At 42.9% G+C, this 21,389-nt stretch overlaps 2 protein-coding genes across 2 annotated transcripts; one reads left to right on the forward strand and one right to left on the reverse strand.

Annotated features, from left to right (window-relative positions):
* Positions 1–6: 6 nt before the first annotated feature.
* Positions 7–7,664, forward strand: MTO1 (mitochondrial tRNA translation optimization 1). The gene is made up of 12 exons (XM_085316044.1): positions 7–82; positions 205–404; positions 1,319–1,436; positions 1,959–2,248; positions 3,491–3,603; positions 3,745–3,935; positions 4,180–4,310; positions 4,739–4,943; positions 5,026–5,197; positions 5,891–6,009; positions 6,516–6,673; positions 6,853–7,664. The coding sequence occupies exons 2-12, from the start codon at positions 210–212 to the stop codon at positions 7,078–7,080; spliced, it is 1,920 nt and encodes a 639-aa protein (XP_085172170.1). The 5' UTR covers positions 7–82; positions 205–209; the 3' UTR covers positions 7,081–7,664.
* A 9,959-nt stretch (positions 7,665–17,623) lies between these two features.
* On the reverse strand, positions 17,624–21,266 carry EEF1A1 (eukaryotic translation elongation factor 1 alpha 1). Its single transcript, XM_085316045.1, has 7 exons — positions 21,047–21,266; positions 20,011–20,190; positions 19,613–19,909; positions 19,209–19,359; positions 18,781–19,037; positions 18,350–18,584; positions 17,624–18,026 (listed from the first exon to the last, which is right to left on the reverse strand). The coding sequence occupies exons 1-7, from the start codon at positions 21,188–21,190 to the stop codon at positions 17,902–17,904; spliced, it is 1,389 nt and encodes a 462-aa protein (XP_085172171.1). The 5' UTR covers positions 21,191–21,266; the 3' UTR covers positions 17,624–17,901.
* Between the last annotated feature and the right edge of the window lie 123 nt (positions 21,267–21,389).

The following is a 21,389-nucleotide window of genomic DNA, read 5'->3' on the forward strand; positions in this document are numbered from 1 at the left end:
CATGCGGGCACGGAGGCGGCGGCGGCGGCCGCTCGCGGCGGGGCCCGCACGCTGCTGCTCACGCACAGGATCGGCACCATCGGTAGCGCGGGGAGCGGGGCCGGGCGGCGGCGGCAGGGCTTCCCGCACCGCCACCGGGACCGGCCGCGGGGCCTGGCGGCTCTGGGCCGGGGGTGAAGGGTCTGCGTGTGCCCTGCTGTCTAGGGGAGATGTCCTGCAACCCCTCCTTCGGCGGCATCGGGAAGGGGCACCTCATGCGGGAGGTGGACGCCCTGGACGGCTTGTGCGGCCGCATCTGCGACCGGTCGGGGGTGCACTACAAAGTGCTGAACCGGTGCAAGGGGCCGGCAGTGTGGGGGCTCCGCGCGCAGATCGACCGGCAGCTCTACAAGGGCAACATGCAGGTGAGAGCGGCGGCGCTGGCAGGAGCAAACAGCAGCAGTGCGGCTGGTGGTAATGTGGTGGTCTGCAAAACAGCACAGTGTCTGCAAGAAGTTGGTGAGGTTTCCCATGCGGGGAGTAGGATGCTGCTGCCTTGCAGTGTTGCAAGCACTGCATGGTTGGATGCAGAGAAGTAGACTTGACAGCTGAATTTGCTGTATGTGTCATCAGCTCCTGTTTCTGCCGCACAGCGCCGTAATGGGAACTGGGACCTGCTTTCTGCAGCTGAGGTGGAGAGGCGTTAGAAAGTGTTGGGCAGAAGGAGCTCMAGTGCAGAGGGGCTTTGAGGTCACTGTACTCAAGGATACATCACCCCTATATAGGGATATTGAGTCTGGTAAAAGCAGTAGCTACTATTAGATGAGGATCAGGGGTGCAGAGTAGAAGTATTCTAAGAGAAAATCAGGAGCAGRAGTTGATGTAAAACATGTTTCTACTTGTAGGGATTTGTTTGAGCGGGAGTATTAGAATTAATAAATTACTCAAATCTGAAGTATGAGGGTAAACAATAGAGGATGGCACTTTTTTTGTTGACATGTTTCCATCAGCACAAGACACATCTCTTGTTGTGAAAGTTGTTGTGGCTCAAGACACATCTCTTGTTGTGAAAGTTGTTGTGGCTCAGTAGAGTTAAAGAAAGTCTTTAAACTTTTATATACAAGTCAGATTACATGCTCTAATAGTTTATTTTGATCTTATACTCCATCTGTGTATTAAGTTTTGCTTAATAGATCGGGGATTGTCTGAGTATCACATTCTGCCAAATGACCTCATAAGGAGGGAAGAGGGCAACAGGTGTTTTGGAAATCAGGAAAGACTGAGATTACCAGACATCTCAGTACTTCCTAGATGTTTGCAGTAACTCTTTTTATGACAGAAAGAAATCCTTAATACACCACTGCTGACAGTTCACGAGGCATCTGTGGAAGATCTTCTCCTGGCAGAACCAGAACCAGATCATCCTGGAAAGTGCCAAGTCACAGGAGTCATTCTGGGTATGTACTAATAATCAGTGAGTACTTTCAATTACTTTGCACTACAAGCAGCCTTCGGGGTAAACTTGGATTGATTAGATATCGGAAAACTACGTAGGTTTTATTTCCTGTAGATCAGTGATTCTGAATTCCATTCTTTCTTATATATTTGGTAGGAACATGCTGCAGACAACATTGTATTCCTTTTATTAGCAGACTCATGCTTTGTTACCACTTGCTATTCTAGCAAGCCAGCTTTCCCAGAGAAAATACCTGGTTAGGAATTGTTCTCAGGAAGGGGTGTTCTGTATTAGCTGTAAAATACCTAGGGAAATACGAAAAGTATGGAAGTAATTATACATGCTGCTTATTACAGTGACTGCTACTAATACTTTTAGTGTGGAAATGTGGATTTTGTCAAATGTTAAAAGATTAATAAACATTCAGTGGAGTGTATTAGGCCAGTTCTAGAAAGAAGCACCAAAGTGCCAGGGCTTGGTTGATACTAAAATATATGCATGTCTGAAAACTTTGCTGTTTCAGGGGATGGGAGCAGAGTGCATGCTGGGAGTGTCATCCTGACCACTGGTACGTTTTTGAGGGGAATGGTTGTCATCGGACGAGAGATGCATCCGGCTGGGCGGCTCGGAGATCAGCCAGCCATTGGGCTGGCCCAGACTCTGGAGAAACTGGGATTTGCTGTGGGTAGGCTGAAGACTGGGACACCGCCCCGACTCACCAAAGACACAATTGACTTCAGTGGTCTGGAGAAACGTACAGCTGACAACCCTCCTGTGCCGTTCAGCTTCCTCAGCAAGGCTGTGTGGATCAAGGTGGGATAGCAAACATCAAATGCACCTATAGCCAGGTAGTGAATCAAGGGGAGTGCTTCTGGGACTGTCTTGCCCTGAATCAATCAGGGAGAAGGTATAAGGGATTTGCATGGCTGGGAAAGTGAGCTGGGCGGTATTCATATTTAGGATTTATTTTTCTTATTTTTCAAATATAAAATATAAAAGATGCAAGGGAAAAATCTGGTTTTTTTGTTTTTTTTTTAAAGCAAGCACATTTCCTCTCACTTCTCAACTTGAGAACCAGACTTTCTGTACCTTTACAATGAGAATTACCTGAAGTATGATGCTGTTAATGTGGTGTTGTTCATGCGCTGGGTACATTCCTGGTTATACAAAATATTTCTATCATTAGACTTGTTTGCTGGTTAGCTCTAAAATAAGAGAATAATATGTTGAAAACTGAAATTGTTAATACTTTCAACTTGTAAAGAGAAAGGATAGTTATTCATAGGGTTCTGAAATAGCATATTAACATCAACTTAAACAGATGTAGAGGAAACTGAATTTTCACAAGAAAAACTTGAAAAATGAATAGCATTCTTATCTAATGTAGTTAAACAGCACAGAATTAAGTACTAGAAGGTAATTTTCTGCAGAGCATATAGGAATTTTAATTACTTATAATAATAAGGCCATGAGAAGAGTATCATTTGGTTCTCAGTATTTGTAGAAAAGGTTTGGAAGAGTTGAAGTGCAATGGTAGTACTATTTTGAATATTAGTCTGCTGTGGTTTTTTTTTCTTTGTTTCAGAAGAAACAGTGAAATGCTTGACACTTTTTATTTTCTGGACTCTTCCGTGTTAATTGTAGGGTTTTGAGAGATTTGCTTTATCTCCACCAAACTCTCCTATTGCTGTTACAGGATCAGTACTTACCCACTTACTTCAGAACTTCGAGTTTTTACGGTTAATTTGAATGCTCTGATACCATCTCTGCTTTAATAAGAATGCCAATCCTGTAGTTACAAAAACTGCGTAGATTAGGACCTGAATTCTGGACTTCCAAGCTGTATTTTTCTGTTTTTGATCTTTGGGGCATGTTGCTGAAGCTTTCCTAATGTTGGTGTTCTGTATGTACGGTGGGTATGACCAAACTATCCAACTCTCAAGGAATTGAGAGCCAGCTATCATTAAAAGCCCTTGGAGATCCTCAGAGCAGAGTTGTTCCGTAAGTGCAGAGCATTGTGTCTGGATTAACTTAGAGAGCTTTGTCTTCTTTCAGCCAGAAGATCAGCTGCCATGTTACCTGACTCACACTAGCATCAAAGCTCAGCAAATTATCCAGGATAACCTTCACCTGAATGACCATGTAAGGGAGACGACAAAGGGGCCCCGGTGAGTAGGTGGCATCACTCAAGGCTCTTAATGTTGTGATCTGACAGTGTGTCAGAAATTGGCTGAATCTTCCCTGCTTTGCTTCTGGAAAGTCACCTTTTCTCCAAGTCAGATGGTGCTTATGGTTATTTCTTGTTGCAGGTACTGTCCTTCTCTTGAATCTAAGGTTCTGCGCTTCCCAAACCGCAGACATCAGGTGTGGTTGGAGCCTGAAGGCTTGGAGTCCAATGTCATTTACCCGCAAGGCACGTCAATGACACTGCCACCTGAACTCCAGGAGCAGGTGATCAAATCCATCCCAGGCTTGGAGAAAGCCACAATGTTACAGCCAGGTGAGAAGGAAGAGTAGTTCTAAATCTGCTTAGTTGCCAGTCAGTAAAAAGCCTTTGTTTAAAGCATGACAAAATAAAATAAATATTAAACAGAATTAATTCTTGGATCCAGAGATTTTTACTTGGTTGTTTTTTAAATTGTAAATAAAAACTGGTAACCTAGTCACTGTGCCTGACTGATTGCTTTTCTTGATAAATAGGGACATTCAGAACCYCTCCCATAATATCTTTTCGTTTGTTATAGGCTATGGGGTACAGTATGATTTTCTGGATCCCCGTCAACTGACTGCTTCTCTCGAGTCTCGTCTTGTTCAACGACTCTTCTTTGCAGGACAGATAAATGGCACTACGGGCTATGAAGAAGCTGCAGCTCAGGTGGGTAAATCTGGGAGTATATAAGAGATACTACTTTGGCATTCATCCTTGATGTGGAGGCCCATGTTGTGCTTGTGAGATGTTCTTATTTAATGGTTTCAGACTTGCCCAAAACGTGCTTGCACTTTAGTATCTGCAGTTGCTGCTGCTATTGAGATTGCAGTAACAGGAGTAATTGTAAGCACTGCCAAATATTGCAGCCTGGAGACTGCAAGGGATAAGACTAAAAACACATGGGAACAGCCTKTTGTCGTATCAGCAATGTCCAAAAAGATCTTCAGACAGCTGCAGTTACCACAAGGAAGAAACTGTCTGGACTGCTAGCACTGACTGTTGTTTTGCAAGACACGCTAGTCTTTGGAGGCAGGTGTGCTGATATTTTAGCTGTGAAGGAACTGATAAATCTATTTTGTTTTCTGCCTGCCCAGGGCGTGATTGCTGGGATCAATGCTTGCCTACGGGTTCATGGCAAGCCCCCTTTCATTGTCAGTCGCACTGAGGGCTACATTGGTGTCCTGATCGATGATCTCACCACTTTGGGCACCAGCGAGCCATACCGGATGTTCACCAGCCGTGTGGAGTTCCGTATGTCCCTCCGACCTGACAATGCCGATGCCAGGCTCACGCAAAGAGGTATTTTCCTGTGATGGCACTTAATAATGAACAGCCCTGCCTAGCTGTAGACCTTTGTGTTGTATGCTCTCTACCTCTGCAGGTTTTGAGGAAGCTGGATGTGTGTCTCAGGAGCGACATAATCAAATGATTAAGATGAGGGCTGCTTTAAAGGATGGAATTGCAACATTGAAGTCCCTTCAGTTCAGTGTATCCAAATGGTCCCAGTTAATACCAGAAGTTCCCATTAGCAGCAGTCGAAAGTCACCTGTCAGGTATAGGATACAGCTGAAACTTTCTTGTCTGACCTAAGTTTGCTTTTGGAGATCTGCTGTGAAACTGGTACCTCTTGTCCACCTTGTTTCTGAAACTGTCAGTACTTACCAGGTGGATTATAGCTTGATCCCCTTCAGGGGGCAGATGCCTCATCCTTAGCTATAGAAGAAACATAGTATTGGTGTTTTTCTCATGCTGCATCTCCTGGCTTGACACAGTGTCTCAAGGCGAGGGTATACTCCACTAGCCAGTCGGTTCATCCCGAGGTGAGGATATACTACACTGTCCCAGTTGGTTCTTGCTGCCCATATTGAGAGTGTTACAAAGTGGCAGCTGTGGGTCAATGTCAGATGGTGGTTATTCTTGGACACTATGGCCCTTGCTTTCCTTACCCATCTTCCTCACCTTCTTTTTTTCTGTTTTAAGTCGGTGACTGAGATCTCACTGACTCAGTCTGTTTGAAAGGTTCCCCTTGACACTGTAATTTAGTCACTCTTTCCTTGCTGTTTTCTTGTGCTAAAGAGCCTTCCTCCAAGAACTGAACTGCCCTTCTGTGTAGGGAGATGAGCTTGGCTCGCCAGTTGTTAGGGCCTGTGCTGAGATGTTAAGAAGTTTGAGCTGGGAATAACTGTAAATCTGTTATACAAGTGAGACTCCTTCCTACAGTATTAACTTACTATTGTTTTCCACAGTGCATTTGACATCCTTCGATATCCGGAGGCCAACATGGAGATTCTAGCAAAGGCTATCCCAGAGTCCCTGGGAAAGCTTGTTCAGTGGAGAGAACTGGCAGAGAGGTTGAAAATAGAAGGTAGAGTACAAGTGCTATGATCCTCTAATCAGATTTGTGTAGAGCTTGTGCAGTAAGGGGGGAGAGCCAACCCATTTATTCCTCCGGGTTTGTGTTGTTTTTTACTGAAGTGGAGTATTGTATCAGAGAGCATGCATCTGTTATCGTAGCCACAGCCCTACTCAGGAACCAGTGTTTCTCTTTTGTAGTGCAGGAGCAACTAAGTATTTGTACTCACTCCTGGTTTTTTTCCTCTATATTCCTCTGTCAGAGAGGCTGTCCTCTCCTGGAATGAGAGAAAAAGCCAACCTGTGCCTTAATTCCTATAATAARTTAAGAGATATGACTTATTCCAAATTAGTGATGTCAGTGAGGCTCTTTAGCTGGCACCTTCCTTTAGATAGTTTTGATCAGTTTTGACAGTCCCACTAGAACTGCTCATTTTGCTTCCAAAAATTCCTGCAAATGACCAGTTTCTTGTGAACATCTGTACCTGGTTCTTTTGTTTCCCTGATCCTCCGTTACAGCTGCTTACGAGTGGTGTGTAGTCAATCAGCAGCAGGAAATAGAAGAAGTGCGTCAGGATGAAGCGCTCCGACTGCCAGAGGACCTAGATTACTTTGCCATTGATGCATCTCTGTCAACAGAAGTGCGAGAGAAACTGGACTCTAACCGTCCCCAGACGGTAGGACGTTGGGCCAGAGCATCAGTTGAATACTGATGAAGCCCATCCGTGTCTTCCCATGGGACATGGAGGGGTGAGGAGAACTGGGGAGAGGAATATATGCTGATTTTGATTTCATTTCTCACTAGCTTCAGAGTGAAGTTTATTGTTGATTATCTTGTTTCTGTTTCCATACACAGATCGGTGCAGTGAGCCGCATCCCTGGAATTACACCAGCTGCTATTCTTAACCTGCTAAGGTTTGTGAAGACCAATTGCCAGAAGACAAATAGAGTAAAAGATTTGCCTCAGGCTGACAGATACTTTCCAGGGAAAATGTACTTGGAGAAAGCAAATTCCCAAACACGGATTGCAGCAGAGCTTTCTGAAGAAGAGCCAGGGAGTACCATGGTTAAAACACCGTTGTAGAAAAGTGTTTCCATCCTCCCACAATACGTGACAAGATCATCTTTGCTCATAAACCTGTTCCCAGATGAAAAAGATGTTGGCTTGAGCAAAAGCAGTTCTAAGTGTGTCCTACAGCAGTGTTACTGAGTAGAATGAAGATGRTGAATGTGCCAACCTTCTGTAAATGCTCAGGAATATAAATACAATCCATGATATCACCRGTTCAAGTAGAAAGACACAGGAGTTGCTTTTAAAATTCCACTTATTTGGAAGATGCCACATAATCAAGAGCAGTTGAAAAGTGTCTTGAAAGGAGGTTTTGAAAGGGTCCTTTTTCAGTGTAGTAACGCTTCCTGTCCCTTCAGAACCCACAGCTACACAAGATGATTTGAGCTGGAAAGCATGCTCCATTGACTTTAGTGCTCACTTAGAGCTGTGCTGTGACTATAACGTTTGTGTGGTGTTAGCCAATAGGAGAAACTTGGCTATGAGTGTGTGCGCCAYATGAATATTAAAGTTTATATAGCAAACTGATTGAATGTAAACACTGTAGCAGTATTTTTTTTCCTTATTCTCCATTAAAATAAATACAACTTATCTTCAAACTGGGTGCAGAGCTTGGCTGTGCCCACTAGGAGAAGGTTGTCGTGGGTTTATTTTGCTACATAAGGGGAAAATTTTTTAAATATGAGTCTTAGAACCTATGCAATAATCAGAAGAGTTACTGGCATGTTCAAAATCATCACACTTCCTCCAAAAGTGATTTTTTTTAACTTTACACACTGCTTTTGCTTTCGTAGCTATTACACTGCAATGTGTACTTTATATGTAGGTGAAGTTTGATTCTTTTGGACTAATGCAGCTTTTTAAAAAATTGGAGTATATCTGAATGAACTGTTGAAGATTACTTMATGTCATTATGTCCAACATAGAGGCTGATACAGAATTTAATAGGGTCTGGAGCTAAATACAACTTACATATTCTGTTACAGAACAGAGTGCTTAACATATATTCTATATTGCAATCTAAAGGGACCTAGCTCTTCACTGTTTACACCAAACTGTTATGGTTATGGAAACCAGTAACAGCTCTCTGGTTTAAGCTAATTTTGTGAAGATAAGCTGGTGTGATGGCTATGCTTTGAAGAGGCCATTGACTTTGTAGAGTTGTGGTCACAAGTAGTTAGGGTGCAGTAAGTTCAGACAGCTCTGCATTCAGTTCTCTGTTCTGCATCTAGCGTTAGCTGAGTGAATTGCTTTTTCCTGCCCCTTGGGGGTATTTTACAAGTGAAGCAGAGGAGAGAAGCTGTAGRAGCTGCCAAAGAAAGTAAACAGTGGTGGAGAAGACAGATGGGTCACTTCAATTAGAAAGGGTGAGTTATAGCAGGACAGAGTTAACTTAGGGAATTAGCTTTCAAACGAGCACAGCTTGTACAAGCAGTCCTATTTAGGAAGCTGGAAGTGTATCTCTGCTTTCAGAAGAGCCCTGGCACATCATCTGGTYATAATTCAGATGCACAAGTAATGCGCAGAAGTAGTGTGAGATTTGTGACAGAACTGGCAACTGCAGCCARGGGGGGACTTCAGGCCCAGGTGGGGGTGCTGAGCCGCAGGGTGTGGGGCTGCGAGCTGCTTCAGGAGCCCCAGCCTCACCAGGAGCGGGAGGCCAGGACAGCAGCCACCAAGGCAGTGGGGCCAGTGGTSTCTCTTCAGTATTTGCCCAGCTGGGCTGCCCAGGCTGCATCAGCTGCAACCTGCACTAACAGAATCTGTCCTCTGATAATGCTTTGGGCGGTCAAGTCTTTGTGTGCCATCAAGAAAGACTAAATTCAAGCTGTTTCTGCACAGGTACTGGATTCTTGCCTGATTTAAGCAGTAGCCTGTTTCTGGTGATAGTCACCTTGGTTAAAATAATCTTAACAGTGTACTTGGTATTCAAACACACCTAATGTCTCTTTAAACATTCTCTGAATTGACTGGGCAAACAGGCTTGGGAACAAGTTTTGTTGGAAATTAATGCATCTACTGTTTTGAAATTATCCTCCCGAACTGTTCGGCATATATTTGCTCTGGATGAGTGGTTCCTTTCCTGGCCAGAGAAAGGAGAGTGATCCTCTGTTGACAGAGGCCCTGCCATGCAGCAAGAGGATGGGCAGAACTTACGGATTTGTTTGAGGAATTATCTGCCTTCATGAAAGCCTCTCCCTGTAACTAACTACTGGCTTGTATGAAGCAGTGCTCTAGATGAACAAGCTCTAGATCTACCCTCGTGTCACAGTGGTTTGGAGAAGATCACGTGTATCTGCCCCTTTGCATCTGTGACCTATGTTGCTTTCAGCTTTGCTAGCTTGATAAGCAAGCAAGCTTTGCTTACTCAAACCAGCTGAGCTGATCCAGAAGGTTTTATGCTTGTATCTTKCTTTCTTGCATTATTGTGCATTAACTCTTTGCATTCTGATCATTTTTAATGTACCTAATCCCATAAAAATCTTAGATACACTTTTTACAGACTGGGAAGTCGTACTGAATTCTTTATCCTCTCACTCTTAAACGGATTGTGCAATCTTGAAATTGCTTCTCCTAGTTCTTTTTTGTCAACAGCCATTTGACAGGAAAACCTTGCTTCCCACAAYGTGTGTGTCTTTAAAGGCTAAACCGTTCACGCCCTGCTATAAAGGTAAGCAGTTGTTCCTCAATCCGCAGTGCTGAATGTAGTCCTTTCTGCGCTGCAAAGGCCTTGGTTCTAGTCTCACACAGTAGTGTAAATCAAAGGGATCACTCCACTCAGCTGAGATGCACTCCTGAAAAGGAAGAGCAAAAGGAGGCTTTTGATTTTCTTCAGCAGTTTAATACTGCACAGCTGTGGTTTGAGTTAGAAAGTGGGGAGGAAGTCAACTCTGGGGTAAAACTGAAGTCAGAGGCACATGGATATACTGCTTTCTGGAAGATCTTTCTTTAGCAACTGCTGTTTTAATCTTTCAGTACAAGGTTGTTCTTCAGCTGCTGGTAAGTGCCCTTGTTAAGAGTGGGTGATCTCTGTTCACGTGTGTGGGTTTATGATCTCTCTGCTTGCTGAAATATAAAATCTGGCATGTGCACAGGTTTGAAGACCGGTTGTTTCTCAACTCTGAGCTGTTTCATGTACATAGGGTTTGTCATAATACTTTGTTTGTTGAACTCTTCCTGTTTGAGAAGACTTTGAACATTGAGTGAAATCATAGATACAAATAAGTAGCTGCTCTATTTGTTTTCTTAAGAGAACTGAGCACAGAAAGGTTAAACAATTTGTTGTAAATAGCGTGGGCAAATAAGGACATTATGGCATCTTTTTTCCACCACTAACTGCTGGAGACTTGTTATAATGCACAAGGTTTGAATTTTAAGTGAAGGCAAAGCGCACTTCAAATCTCAAGGTCTTGCTTGGGCAGGCCAGCTGCAAAGGGCAGAAGGAGGAGCTTGTATTTAAGGTCAGTGTCTGCTTGCTTTTCCTTGGCTGTGCTGTCATGTTTTGCACTTTATTCTCCTGTAATCCTCACAGTGTCCAGGGGAGTGTGGAGCRCAGGACACATGGTGAGGTCAGCCTAGCTCACTGCATGGGCTCTTGATGTTTTGGTGTTCCCTGATTTCATATTCTTCTCTCCTCTTGCCCCTTCTTCCCCACCCACCACCCTGGCAGGACACAGGCCTAGTGGTTTTGATGTTTTTTTTTTTCTAAGCCAAGTTTCCTCAGATCTGTACCTTTCTACCCTGTACAATATTTTCAAGATACTTGTCTTCCTTTCCTAATGTAGCTTCTCATTCTTACAGTATTTGAACATATCTCCAGCCTGGTTTCCTCCTAGGCTTCCTCTATTTTTTCCTTCCAGGAAGATGAGAGCAAGAGAAAAATAAGAGGACCTTTATGCTAGAAGGCACTAAAAGCTGTTGCCAACTAACCTCTGCTGGTCAGATGGCTCCTGGAATGGTTGCAAGGGTGGCTATGCTAAATGGCTCTCCTTAGTGCYCTGCTTTGCTGCCCCTTCCAGGGTATGCCTTTGTCCCCTAACTGAGTGTTGTCCTTGCACTTTGGCCARTAATGACCCTCAGTCCCATTCATTTGAAGTGATTGGGAGTTTATCAGCTTCAACACCTAGGTCTAATGTTGTGGTCCTCCACTTGGTGGTAGGTATCTCAAAGTTGCCATTTAGCAGATGCAGGAGGAAGCTACAGTCATCCAGGAGCTGCCTTGTCCGTTGAGAAGGCGCTGACTGCACTTCTCGCTCRCCTGCGGGCTGATCCTTCTGCAGCAGTCAGAGTCTTTTTTCAGGTATGCATTAACATCTCTGCATAGCTCCATACGGCTAGTGAGAAGAAAATGTGGCATTCCTTTCTTGTGCTAACAGTTACTTGACTTCATCTGGAAGGTGGGAGACTTTTACAGCAATTGCTGTTGTGAAACAGGCAGAGGAAATGGGATTGATTCGAGATCTCCTCTTGCTTTGACCACCAGGTGCTTGAGCAAAATGCAGACGGGTTTGTTTTCTTTTTAAACTACTGAGCAGGCTTGTGTGTGTAACCCTGAGGTAGGAGATGGAGTGGATTCAGCTCAGAGGACTTCTGACTCCGCAGGGACCATACGTGACTCTGTTCCCACACGTGAAGCCTGAGTCTTGGCCTCTGCGCAAAGAAATCCAGGAGTGGCTAATCTTCTAGCCTAAAAACTGGAGGCTGCAACCCCTTCATCCCCTACCTTAAATCTAGACTTAAATCTAGATCCTTTGGTGGCCTGTGAGATCTCCTTGGTGCACTTAGCTGTGCACCGCAGGCTTGAACAGCTTCAATTGCTGATAATTGCAAACAGGAGAAAGTAGGCACCTTGTTAATTTTTTTTTGTGTGTGTGTGTGAGTGTATATATATATAAAATATATAAAAATATATATTAAAAATATAAATGTATATATATAAAAATGAAAAAATGGAAGTGTTGCTTAATATGGGCCTAGGTGGCAGCAGATCAGCAGAGTCTGAAGCTTTCCTTTAAATAGCTACCAGCTTTCAGCAAACATCTCCTCCCTCTCTTGCTTCCTTCTCTTCACTCCTGGAGTACCATTTCATTGTGGTGTTYGTGCACACTGACAATTGTGTGTTTTTCCACCACACCTGGAGCAAACCTCTCCTGGAGGGCAGGAGGCGCCCTGCATTGGTCCCTGAGGGGACCAAACAAGGTTCACAAAAGGCTGAGAAAACAGCCTCTTTTGGAAACTGATGTGGGTTTCCATCACCAGGCTTGGGCTCTCTCCTTCCTGAAGTGCAACTGTTTCACTRCCTGCCCAGGGAGTTACAGGAGAAAAGCTAATCCAGTCCAGTGTTACTCCTTGTGGTCACAGTTAATGCTGTGTGTTCTTCCATTTAGCTTTTGATTAGTTATTGTTTAAGGGTTGCAATTTCTGAAGGCCAAATTCCTAAAGTGCAAAACAGCAGCAAATGCAGTCAAACAGCTTGAAGAATTTGAGGACTTAAAAATAGAGGCTGGAGATAGCTTAAACATAGAGTAACGCTATTAGGAATTTGCATTGAAAATAGGGAGCGAAAATTCTTGTAAAAGGGGGCTTTGGATTTATTAGGACAACAGCTGCCTTGAGAAGGACCCCAGAGAGAGAAGKGCTTAAAGGGGCTGGGGTGAGAGAGTGGAGCGGTTCGCAAGCAAGCTGCATTTTTAAATCGAGATGCAGAAAGGTGAAAACGAGCCTCGCGAGCTGCCAGGCTGAGGTGGGCCTTGCAATGGGCGTGAAAGCAACTAGGTAAGTTGTGTGGGCACCAGCGGCACGAGGCGGGGGGGATGCTGGTGTGCTGGAGCCTGCACGTAGCTCGGAGCAAAACCACCCAGGGTTGCCCCAAGCGCTACTTAGCTGTTCTTAGAGATGGTCTTGTTGAATGGTGGGAATCAAAAGCTGATGATAGGACCAGCGTGTGGAAATGGCCATAATCAAGGCAGCAGCAAAAAAAAAGCTCTGGGAGCTTCAGGCACTTGAAAGCCTTGCCTTATGCTCTGACCCAAATTCTGGAGCAGTTTGCACCTGGAGGGGCTATGTTAAACCTGCCTTGGCATGGTCTCCTGGAGGAACCCRCCCGCAGCACCCCCAGGAGCAGTGTCCTGTGTGACCAGCTCCCAACGCGCCCGCTGGGACGGCAGGGCGCTATGCTGCACGGAGAGGCCCTGGGTGGGTTATTTTATTTATTTATTTATTTGCCTGGGATGTTAGCAAGTTTGGCTCGTTTAACGTGTAGCACCCGAGCAGGCGCTGACGAGGCTGTGGGTGGTAATTGCCATGCTAAGTCAATGACAGCGGCCTGAGACCAAAACCTTCAGGTTGAGCATTTAAAAAGGGAGGATGGCCCCAGGGTGAGCGAAACTGAGCCCGCATAGGCTGCAAACGTGCATCGCATTCTCGTTAAGTTTGCCCTACGGMGGGAGGAAGGTGTCGCCGGGTCCTGGGCACTCGCGCGTTTGGGAGCGGGATGCAGCCGAGGGACCCGCAGGAACAGCGGCTCGGGGCGGCTGCGGCCGCCGGGGAGGGTCGCTTTCGTGCCCTTCCCCGGGTCTCTTCGTTTCTACCTTTTTAAGCAGCACTGAYGTAGACGAGTGTGGTAGGAGTGTGGTTTTTGTTTTGTTTTGTTTTTCCTCCTTGCTTCCCCTCAGTAAAAAGCAGGCAGCCAGTATCCTGTTATCTTGCTAAAAACTTGCCACTGGACCTCAGCCTGATGCTGCAGCGAATACCTTGACATACAGTGAATACAAGAAAAAAAAATGCTCTGGTGCCAGCCTCAAGTAAAAATGCTCTAGCATATAGCTTCTTATAGTAACTTTTATTAAAAAAAAAAAGGATATTTCAGCACTAATTCTGGGTTTCCAAACACCAAGTAATTTTGATTTGCACTGTAAACTTGCCACTGAGAAACTCTTCTTAACCACATTCATCTCCAGTTACCACTGCAATAGCTACTCCTTACCATTAAAACATACCAGATAAGGGACTTAAATGGAACATTCCTTTAGCAAAACCATATTAAGTCATATTTCTGCTGAGCACTGTGCAGTAAGCCCTCCCCCCAAAGCTCCTCTAGGCATTGCATAAATATATAAGTAAGTAGGGAATGAAAACCTGATGAGTTATGTTTTTGATCCACATGAAATTAATGCTATTCTTAAATAGATATTGAATTATTTAGCAGTAAGGAGGTAAAAGGATATTGCTCTGAAGTGCAAAGCTGCTAGTTTTGCTCCTACAGGCAGCTTTATCTCGATCAAATCTAAATTTAAAAATAAATGAGAAATTATTAGAAATAATCAGTAATTCAATGCATACAAAGCTACTTTGTCAACGCCTTTCAACATGTATTTCGACAAGTATAATCAGAGTGAATTAATCTTTTGTCTGCAACTTCAGTAAAAATAAAAATATTCCAGAATTAATAGCCTCAGCATGAGCTGGTTTGATGGAATTAAAATATCTCTAGGGTAGGAGCCTGCTTCATTCCAGCCTCAAACGTTCACACAGGGGAACACTCCTGAAAACGGAATTGCTTGGCTAGGGTTGTTGGCGACTGCGCGGCTCCGTTTCCTCGGCAGACGAAGCTTTGCAGCATGGAAGTGGGTGGCTCTGTACCAAAAGCCCTCCAGAACACGAAAGCATGCATTAATGAGAAAGGTAGCTATAGTTTCTTTCTTCCAGCTCCCCATTGCCACTGTCAAAGAAAGATGAACTTTAGAACGGACTCAATGAAGTTAATATTCTAGCTAGTTTTATAGAAAATTTTAACCTTTAGCTCCGTTACCCATTTCAGTACATTTCCACGGTTGGGGTATAAACATCACTAGCGTTATGGAAGCACAGAATCACATAGGGCAGTACTGAGAGTTCAGGACAGTTGTGAAAGTCACTTAAAGAAATGATCAGCCAGAAATCAAATACAGTTCTGAACTCTTAAAATTTATTTAAAGTTTGACCAAAGTAGTTTTAATCCCCAAGTTTTGTTTACAGAAGTCTAACAGTTTCTCTCGTATAGTCAAAGATTAATAAAAGAACTGAGATAGCATTGCATTAGTGCATAGAGCGCAAAACTATTCTACAATAGTAAAAARGAAAATAATAAAAAAAAAGGCAGAATTGGTTTAAAATTGAGGGTTTTGAATAAGTGAAAGCAAGTGTTAGTATTACAGGCAGAGATGTCAACTGTTCAGAAGTTCTTAGCTAGTTTACTGCCTTCTTGCTCTAGGCTTGAAATTTTCTCCTTTTCTCTAGAGAGAGGCAGAAATACCTCCCCCCATTTTGCCTCAAGTTTTTGACCTTTTTGTCCAATTTCTATGCCTGATCAGCTAAGGTAATTTTCTTTATGAAATATCCACCTAAGCAGCTCCTGCCTTCGATGGTCTGCAGTTTTGCTGATTCCAGTTGATCAGAAAATGGCCTCTTCACGTAACTGCACCTGCCTTTGTCTTCCCTCCTGCCGTCACCTTCCRCTGCCTACGCTCAGATGCACTTCAAATACCTAATTCTTATTCAAACTTCATTTTGCTTTCAGGCTGCAATGTCAATCAGTTTCTTATTACAAGCTAGTTTCCAAAGTGTAGCAGAACAAGAACTCCCAGCTTAAGACAATACTGTCCAAAGGAAACAAAGGAACTGCAACACAACAGTAACCAGATACTGCACTTTCATGCATTTTATGCTATCCATAACCAGCATCTTACTATCCCTTGAAGACTTAGAAGTCTTGAAGAAACTCCTGTTGAACAAACACTATATTAAAGATGCAGCTGTGCCAAAGCCATTTTTACTTTCATCCCGTATTTTTTTTACTTTGTGAGACCCATTTAATTGGGGCAGGGAGAGGAACCTTGGCAAAGTCAGTAGTTTAACTGAAAGAGCGTGCAAGTTTGGCAAAGGAGACATCTTTGATTATTATGGCAAAGGTATCTAAGATTTTAAATTACAATCCTTCTGTTGTCTTGGGGATACTAAGTCTTCAGAACAAATTAAGTATTATCAAGCTGAGATTCTTTTATTAAATTCCATCACCTTCCATACAAGTTCAACCACTCGGCCTTATTTCTATTGTATCTATACTTTTCAAAAACTTGTAGGTGTGTAACGCTTAAAAATTTTACAAGACAGGGAGGTGGGTCAGAGAAGGGGGAAAAAAAAAACAGCCCACCCCAACCAACCAAGCACAACAAAAATAGCAGTTTTAAGATTATCCAAGCAGTATAGGAATGGTGTGAGTTCCTATAAGAGAGGCACATTGCTGAAGGAGAAAGGAAAAACAAATGTGAGAGCAGTATAGCCACTCTGAGGGTTGGGTTTTTTTGATTTTGAAAAGGTGCATTACATTAAACAAACATACTGGTGTCATGGAACAATAATCCTTCAGAAATACTAAGTTCTTTTGGTACTGATGTGGGAAGGCTGTAGGGAAACCACATTAAAAGGTTAGTAAAACTGCATCATTGTGCAAACAAGATCCCCAGTTACCCATTAACTGCTTATCTACTTTTATCAATTTAAAGTCAAGTCTTTAATTGTATCCCCAAACCCTCATTATTCTACCTGGCATTCCTTACACTCAAAATTTTACCTACAGCAGATTATTCACCTGGGAATTAGTATTACTGTGTTGACTCTTTCCAGTTACCCAGTTCTACTGCAATTCTTGTGTGATCCAAAGCTTTAGCTGCATTGTTAAAAAGGCAACCGGATACACAGTCCTGCCACATCACTTCAAGATGATACATGATGGATTTATCTCATCACTCTGAGAAATGCACCAATAGTTATGTACAAGCAGACAACCTAGAAACATCTTTTACCCAAAAGTAGCTTCAAAAAAAATCAAAAATGAACAGGACAGGTATGAACAACAGTATCCTGCTGGAAATCAGTTAACTAGCTACTGGTTTCTCTCTTATCTTTGTTCTCAAAATAAAAACACAGCAAGATGCTATAAAGGTGAGTCGTAGATTGACTGACAGCATCATCAGCACACAAATATATAAATATAAAACCCCATTTTTTTGAAATTTAGCTATTAAATGTCTTAATACATTTTAAATGCTTTATCTAAATGGTTTTTAATCTTTTAAGATCTACAAGTCAGCTTACCAGTTCCACCCCCTCAAAAAAATCCAACGAATTAGAAAAATGTAGGAATGAGAATAATGTGAAACCTAGCACTTCAGTATGGTTTTTCAAAATCAGATGCACTTCTGTCCATACTATTTCCTCTTCACAAATTTTCTTGGTTTACTCAATGTATCACAGAATACAGAACTGTTACCTGGTACTATCTAATGTAGCAAATATCTTTTGAGAAGAAAGCACCACATGAATGAAGTTACTTAAGGCTTAGATATAGTTAAAAACCAGTCTGCAGCTGAATTTCACTCTACTCTTTGGAAACAACTAATCTGCATGTTTGTTTCACAATTTCTAAACACACTTTAGTCATAGTCACCCTTTTGTATCCCACAATGACTGTTTATAGATTTTCTATGAAGTTAGCATTAATCCAAAAAACACAGAGACATAGCATTGAACTTTGTTTTAATGGTCTCAAATTCTGTGACAGATTTTTGGTCAAGTTTCCATTTTAAAAAATTTATCGATTTTTAAAGACTAATAACTTAAACTGCCACGAAACAAATGGTCCACAAACATTCCTTTCCTTCTGAAGCTTTTACGATGCATCGTAATCATTAACCAGTCTTTTACTATTAAACTTAAATGGCCAATTGAGACAAACAGTTCTGAGACCGTTCTTCCACCACTGATTAAGACTGAGGTGGCAGCTGATGTACAGAATTTTCATTTAGCCTTCTGGGCTTTCTGGGCAGACTTTGTGACCTTGCCAGCTCCGCCAGCCTTCTTGTCAACCGCCTTGATGACACCAACAGCGACCGTCTGTCTCATGTCACGCACAGCAAAACGACCTGAAAACACAAAAAGAAATGGTTTTAAACTTTTGTCTAGTGCTGCATACCCTGAGTGTTATCTGCACAGCAGCAGCACAGGCCTTGGGCTAAAGGAGCAAACACTATTCTAGGACAGTTAAATTGGATGGAACAAAGACCGACATTTATTGCTTAAGTATCTAGGAATTACCGATCGTATTTAAGTTCTGGTACTATTTTAAAGTTTCTACAAAGTTATAGCTTTCAATCGACGTTCTGTAAAATAAAGAACAGACTGCCTTCTGATACTAAAAATTGAAGAGTGAATTTCCTAGAAGTTAGTATCTTGGTGGATCCCTTACCCAGAGGAGGATAATCGGAGAAGCTCTCAACACACATGGGTTTGCCAGGGATCATATCAACGATGGCAGCATCTCCAGATTTCAGGAATTTTGGGCCATCCTCCAGCTTCTTGCCAGAACGACGATCAATCTTCTCTTTGAGCTCAGCAAATTTGCAAGCRATGTGAGCAGTATGGCAATCCAGCACAGGAGCATAACCAGCACTAATTTGGCCAGGGTGGTTCAGGATAATAACCTAGAAAGCAAAGAAAGTGCAACGTAACATGAGTTATTGCCGAAAGATCTTCCAGGTATTTGTGTAAGGCTTATCAAGTCTCAGAACAAAAGCTTGTTACACTTTTTAACCAAGCCTACTGCAAGAAAAAGCACCATTCTGCATTTCACAGTCCAGAGCTACACTTCAGATATTTTCAAACAGCTGCAAAAGCTACCTGYGCAGTGAAGCCAGCAGCTTCCATTGGAGGATCATTCTTGCTGTCACCAGCAACGTTACCACGGCGAACATCTTTCACAGACACGTTCTTAACATTGAAACCAACGTTATCACCAGGCAGAGCTTCGCTCAGGGCTTCGTGGTGCATCTCAACAGATTTTACTTCAGTTGTAACATTGACGGGGGCAAAGGTAACCACCATGCCTGGCTTCAGAACACCAGTTTCTACACGGCCAACTGGTACAGTGCCAATGCCTGTAAAAGAGAAGTGATGTTAGTCATTCAGCTCAGTAAATACATGTCCCTGTGGAAAAAAAACATTTTGGACAAATACTCTACACTTTCCAGTTTTCAGGCAAACGAATCAATTTCTGTCCCATCTATTGTTTGCTGCTAGCAAGAACAGAATGGTGCAAGACTACATACCGCCAATTTTGTAGACATCTTGAAGAGGCAGACGCAGAGGCTTGTCAGTTGGACGAGTTGGGGGCAGAATGCAATCCAAAGCTTCAAGGAGGGTGGTTCCACTAGCATTGCCATCCTTTCGGGTAACCTTCCATCCCTTGAACCAAGGCATCTGTAACAAAAACAGCCCAGGAATAAACTATCCGCTGGTTTTAATGGCACAAGACTAGGACAGACTAAGTAGCTTATTTTAATGTTATCTTAGTATACTACTACAGAATAAGAATTTGTCAAGTGGTGCAGTTTGGTTTCAACCTCAGCACCTGCAAACTGAAAACTATCAGAAAACATGCATGTTTTACTACTGTACAAACTAGTAAGATTACTGAAGTATATCAAGTTCTTAATACGAACGTGAAACCTACGTTAGAGCTAGGCTCCAACATGTTGTCTCCATTCCAACCAGAAATAGGCACAAAAGCTACAGTGTCTGGGTTGTAGCCAATTTTCTTGATATAAGTGCTGACTTCTTTGACAATTTCTTCGTATCTCTTCTGGCTGTAAGGTGGCTCGGTGGAATCCATCTTGTTAACACCAACAATCAGCTGTTTTACACCTAGTGTGTAGGCCAGAAGGGCATGCTCACGGGTCTGCCCGTTCTTGGAAATACCAGCCTCAAACTCACCAACACCAGCAGCAACGATCAGGACAGCACAATCAGCCTTTGAAAAGAAAGAAGGAGAAAGAAAAAACACCTCGTTAACAATATCAAGTTTACATATATGTTAAGGAACTCGGGAGATCTTTAGTCCTATTTACATACCTGAGAAGTTCCCGTAATCATGTTTTTAATGAAGTCTCTGTGTCCAGGAGCATCAATGATGGTGACGTAGTACTTGCTTGTTTCAAATTTCCACAGGGAAATATCAATAGTAATACCACGCTCACGTTCAGCTTTCAGCTTGTCCAAGACCCAGGCATATTTAAAGGAACCTTTGCCCATCTATAGATAAAGAATTTTTTTTTACAATACATACTCCAATTTAGTTCAGAAAAATCACAAACTAGACACCGACTAAAGAGCAAAAAATCTCAAAATAGCAGCTTATGCTGAAAAACACTGTTGCTCAAAACAGTGGGCGCAGATTCATCTGGCACCACTAGTGACAGATGCCAACTTGTTTTCTGTTATTAGACCTGCTGACACTTTAGCCCTCTTGACAGCTTGTTAACTGTACTAACACATTACAAGTTAAGTCTTGTTAAGCTAAGCTCTCCTATCGAATGTCCTCTAGAAACTTTAGTTTTCTTAGTAACGTAATCCCTGCCTCATGAACTGCTCGCATGCTTTGAACTGCTTTGCATGCTAACTTTGGTATTTTTCACTTTGTAAAATATATTTGTTAAGATATAATCTCCAATATTACACAGAAGCTTGAACATTTTGTTAAAATTAGCATTCTACAAGCTGTAGCACTGAAATATAGGCACTTCTAGATTTTCAGGTATAAACTTCATCAGAGCAACTGCTTTAATTTTATCCTTAACTAAACACACACAAGGGGAACTCCACATTAATTCCAATCCCAGACTATCATTACCATCATTATACAGATGTTGCTTCAGACTACCCTTCCCTTCATTTTACCGTTAATAATTTGAGCTTGGCCAACTAACACACAGATTCAACAGGTACAAACACTACCATTTGTTCAACTATGGGCACAATTACAGCTGATTGCCTCCCTGTGACTGCAGAACAGTAAAATTGCCGTTTACTGGCTTAATTTTAAGACTGAGCCTCTGTTTATTCAGCCACGTGGCCTTCAAATTCTGCTGGACGTTACATGCCCACAAACCTCAGCAGCTTCCTTCTCGAACTTCTCAATGGTCCTCTTGTCAATGCCACCACACTTGTAGATGAGGTGGCCAGTTGTGGTGGACTTGCCAGAATCGACATGGCCAATGACGACGATGTTGATGTGGGTCTTCTCCTTTCCCATTTTGGATGGTTAGTTTAAGTTCTTACTTTCGGCAAAAGAGAATCGACACCTAAAAACCCGAACGTAAAAAAAAAAATAGATGAGAAAAAGGAAAAAAACCCGAGTTTTACCACGGGGAGCTGCCCCCGCGGCCGCGCTCGCCGCACCGGGCGGAAGGGGGCACTAGACCGCGATGGCGGCCCCGCGTGCACGGCGGCCT

Source organism: Rhea americana, unplaced genomic scaffold (genome assembly GCF_003343005.1).
Source record: "Rhea americana isolate MKP2758 unplaced genomic scaffold, rheAme1 scaffold_45, whole genome shotgun sequence".
NCBI lineage: Eukaryota > Metazoa > Chordata > Aves > Rheiformes > Rheidae > Rhea > Rhea americana.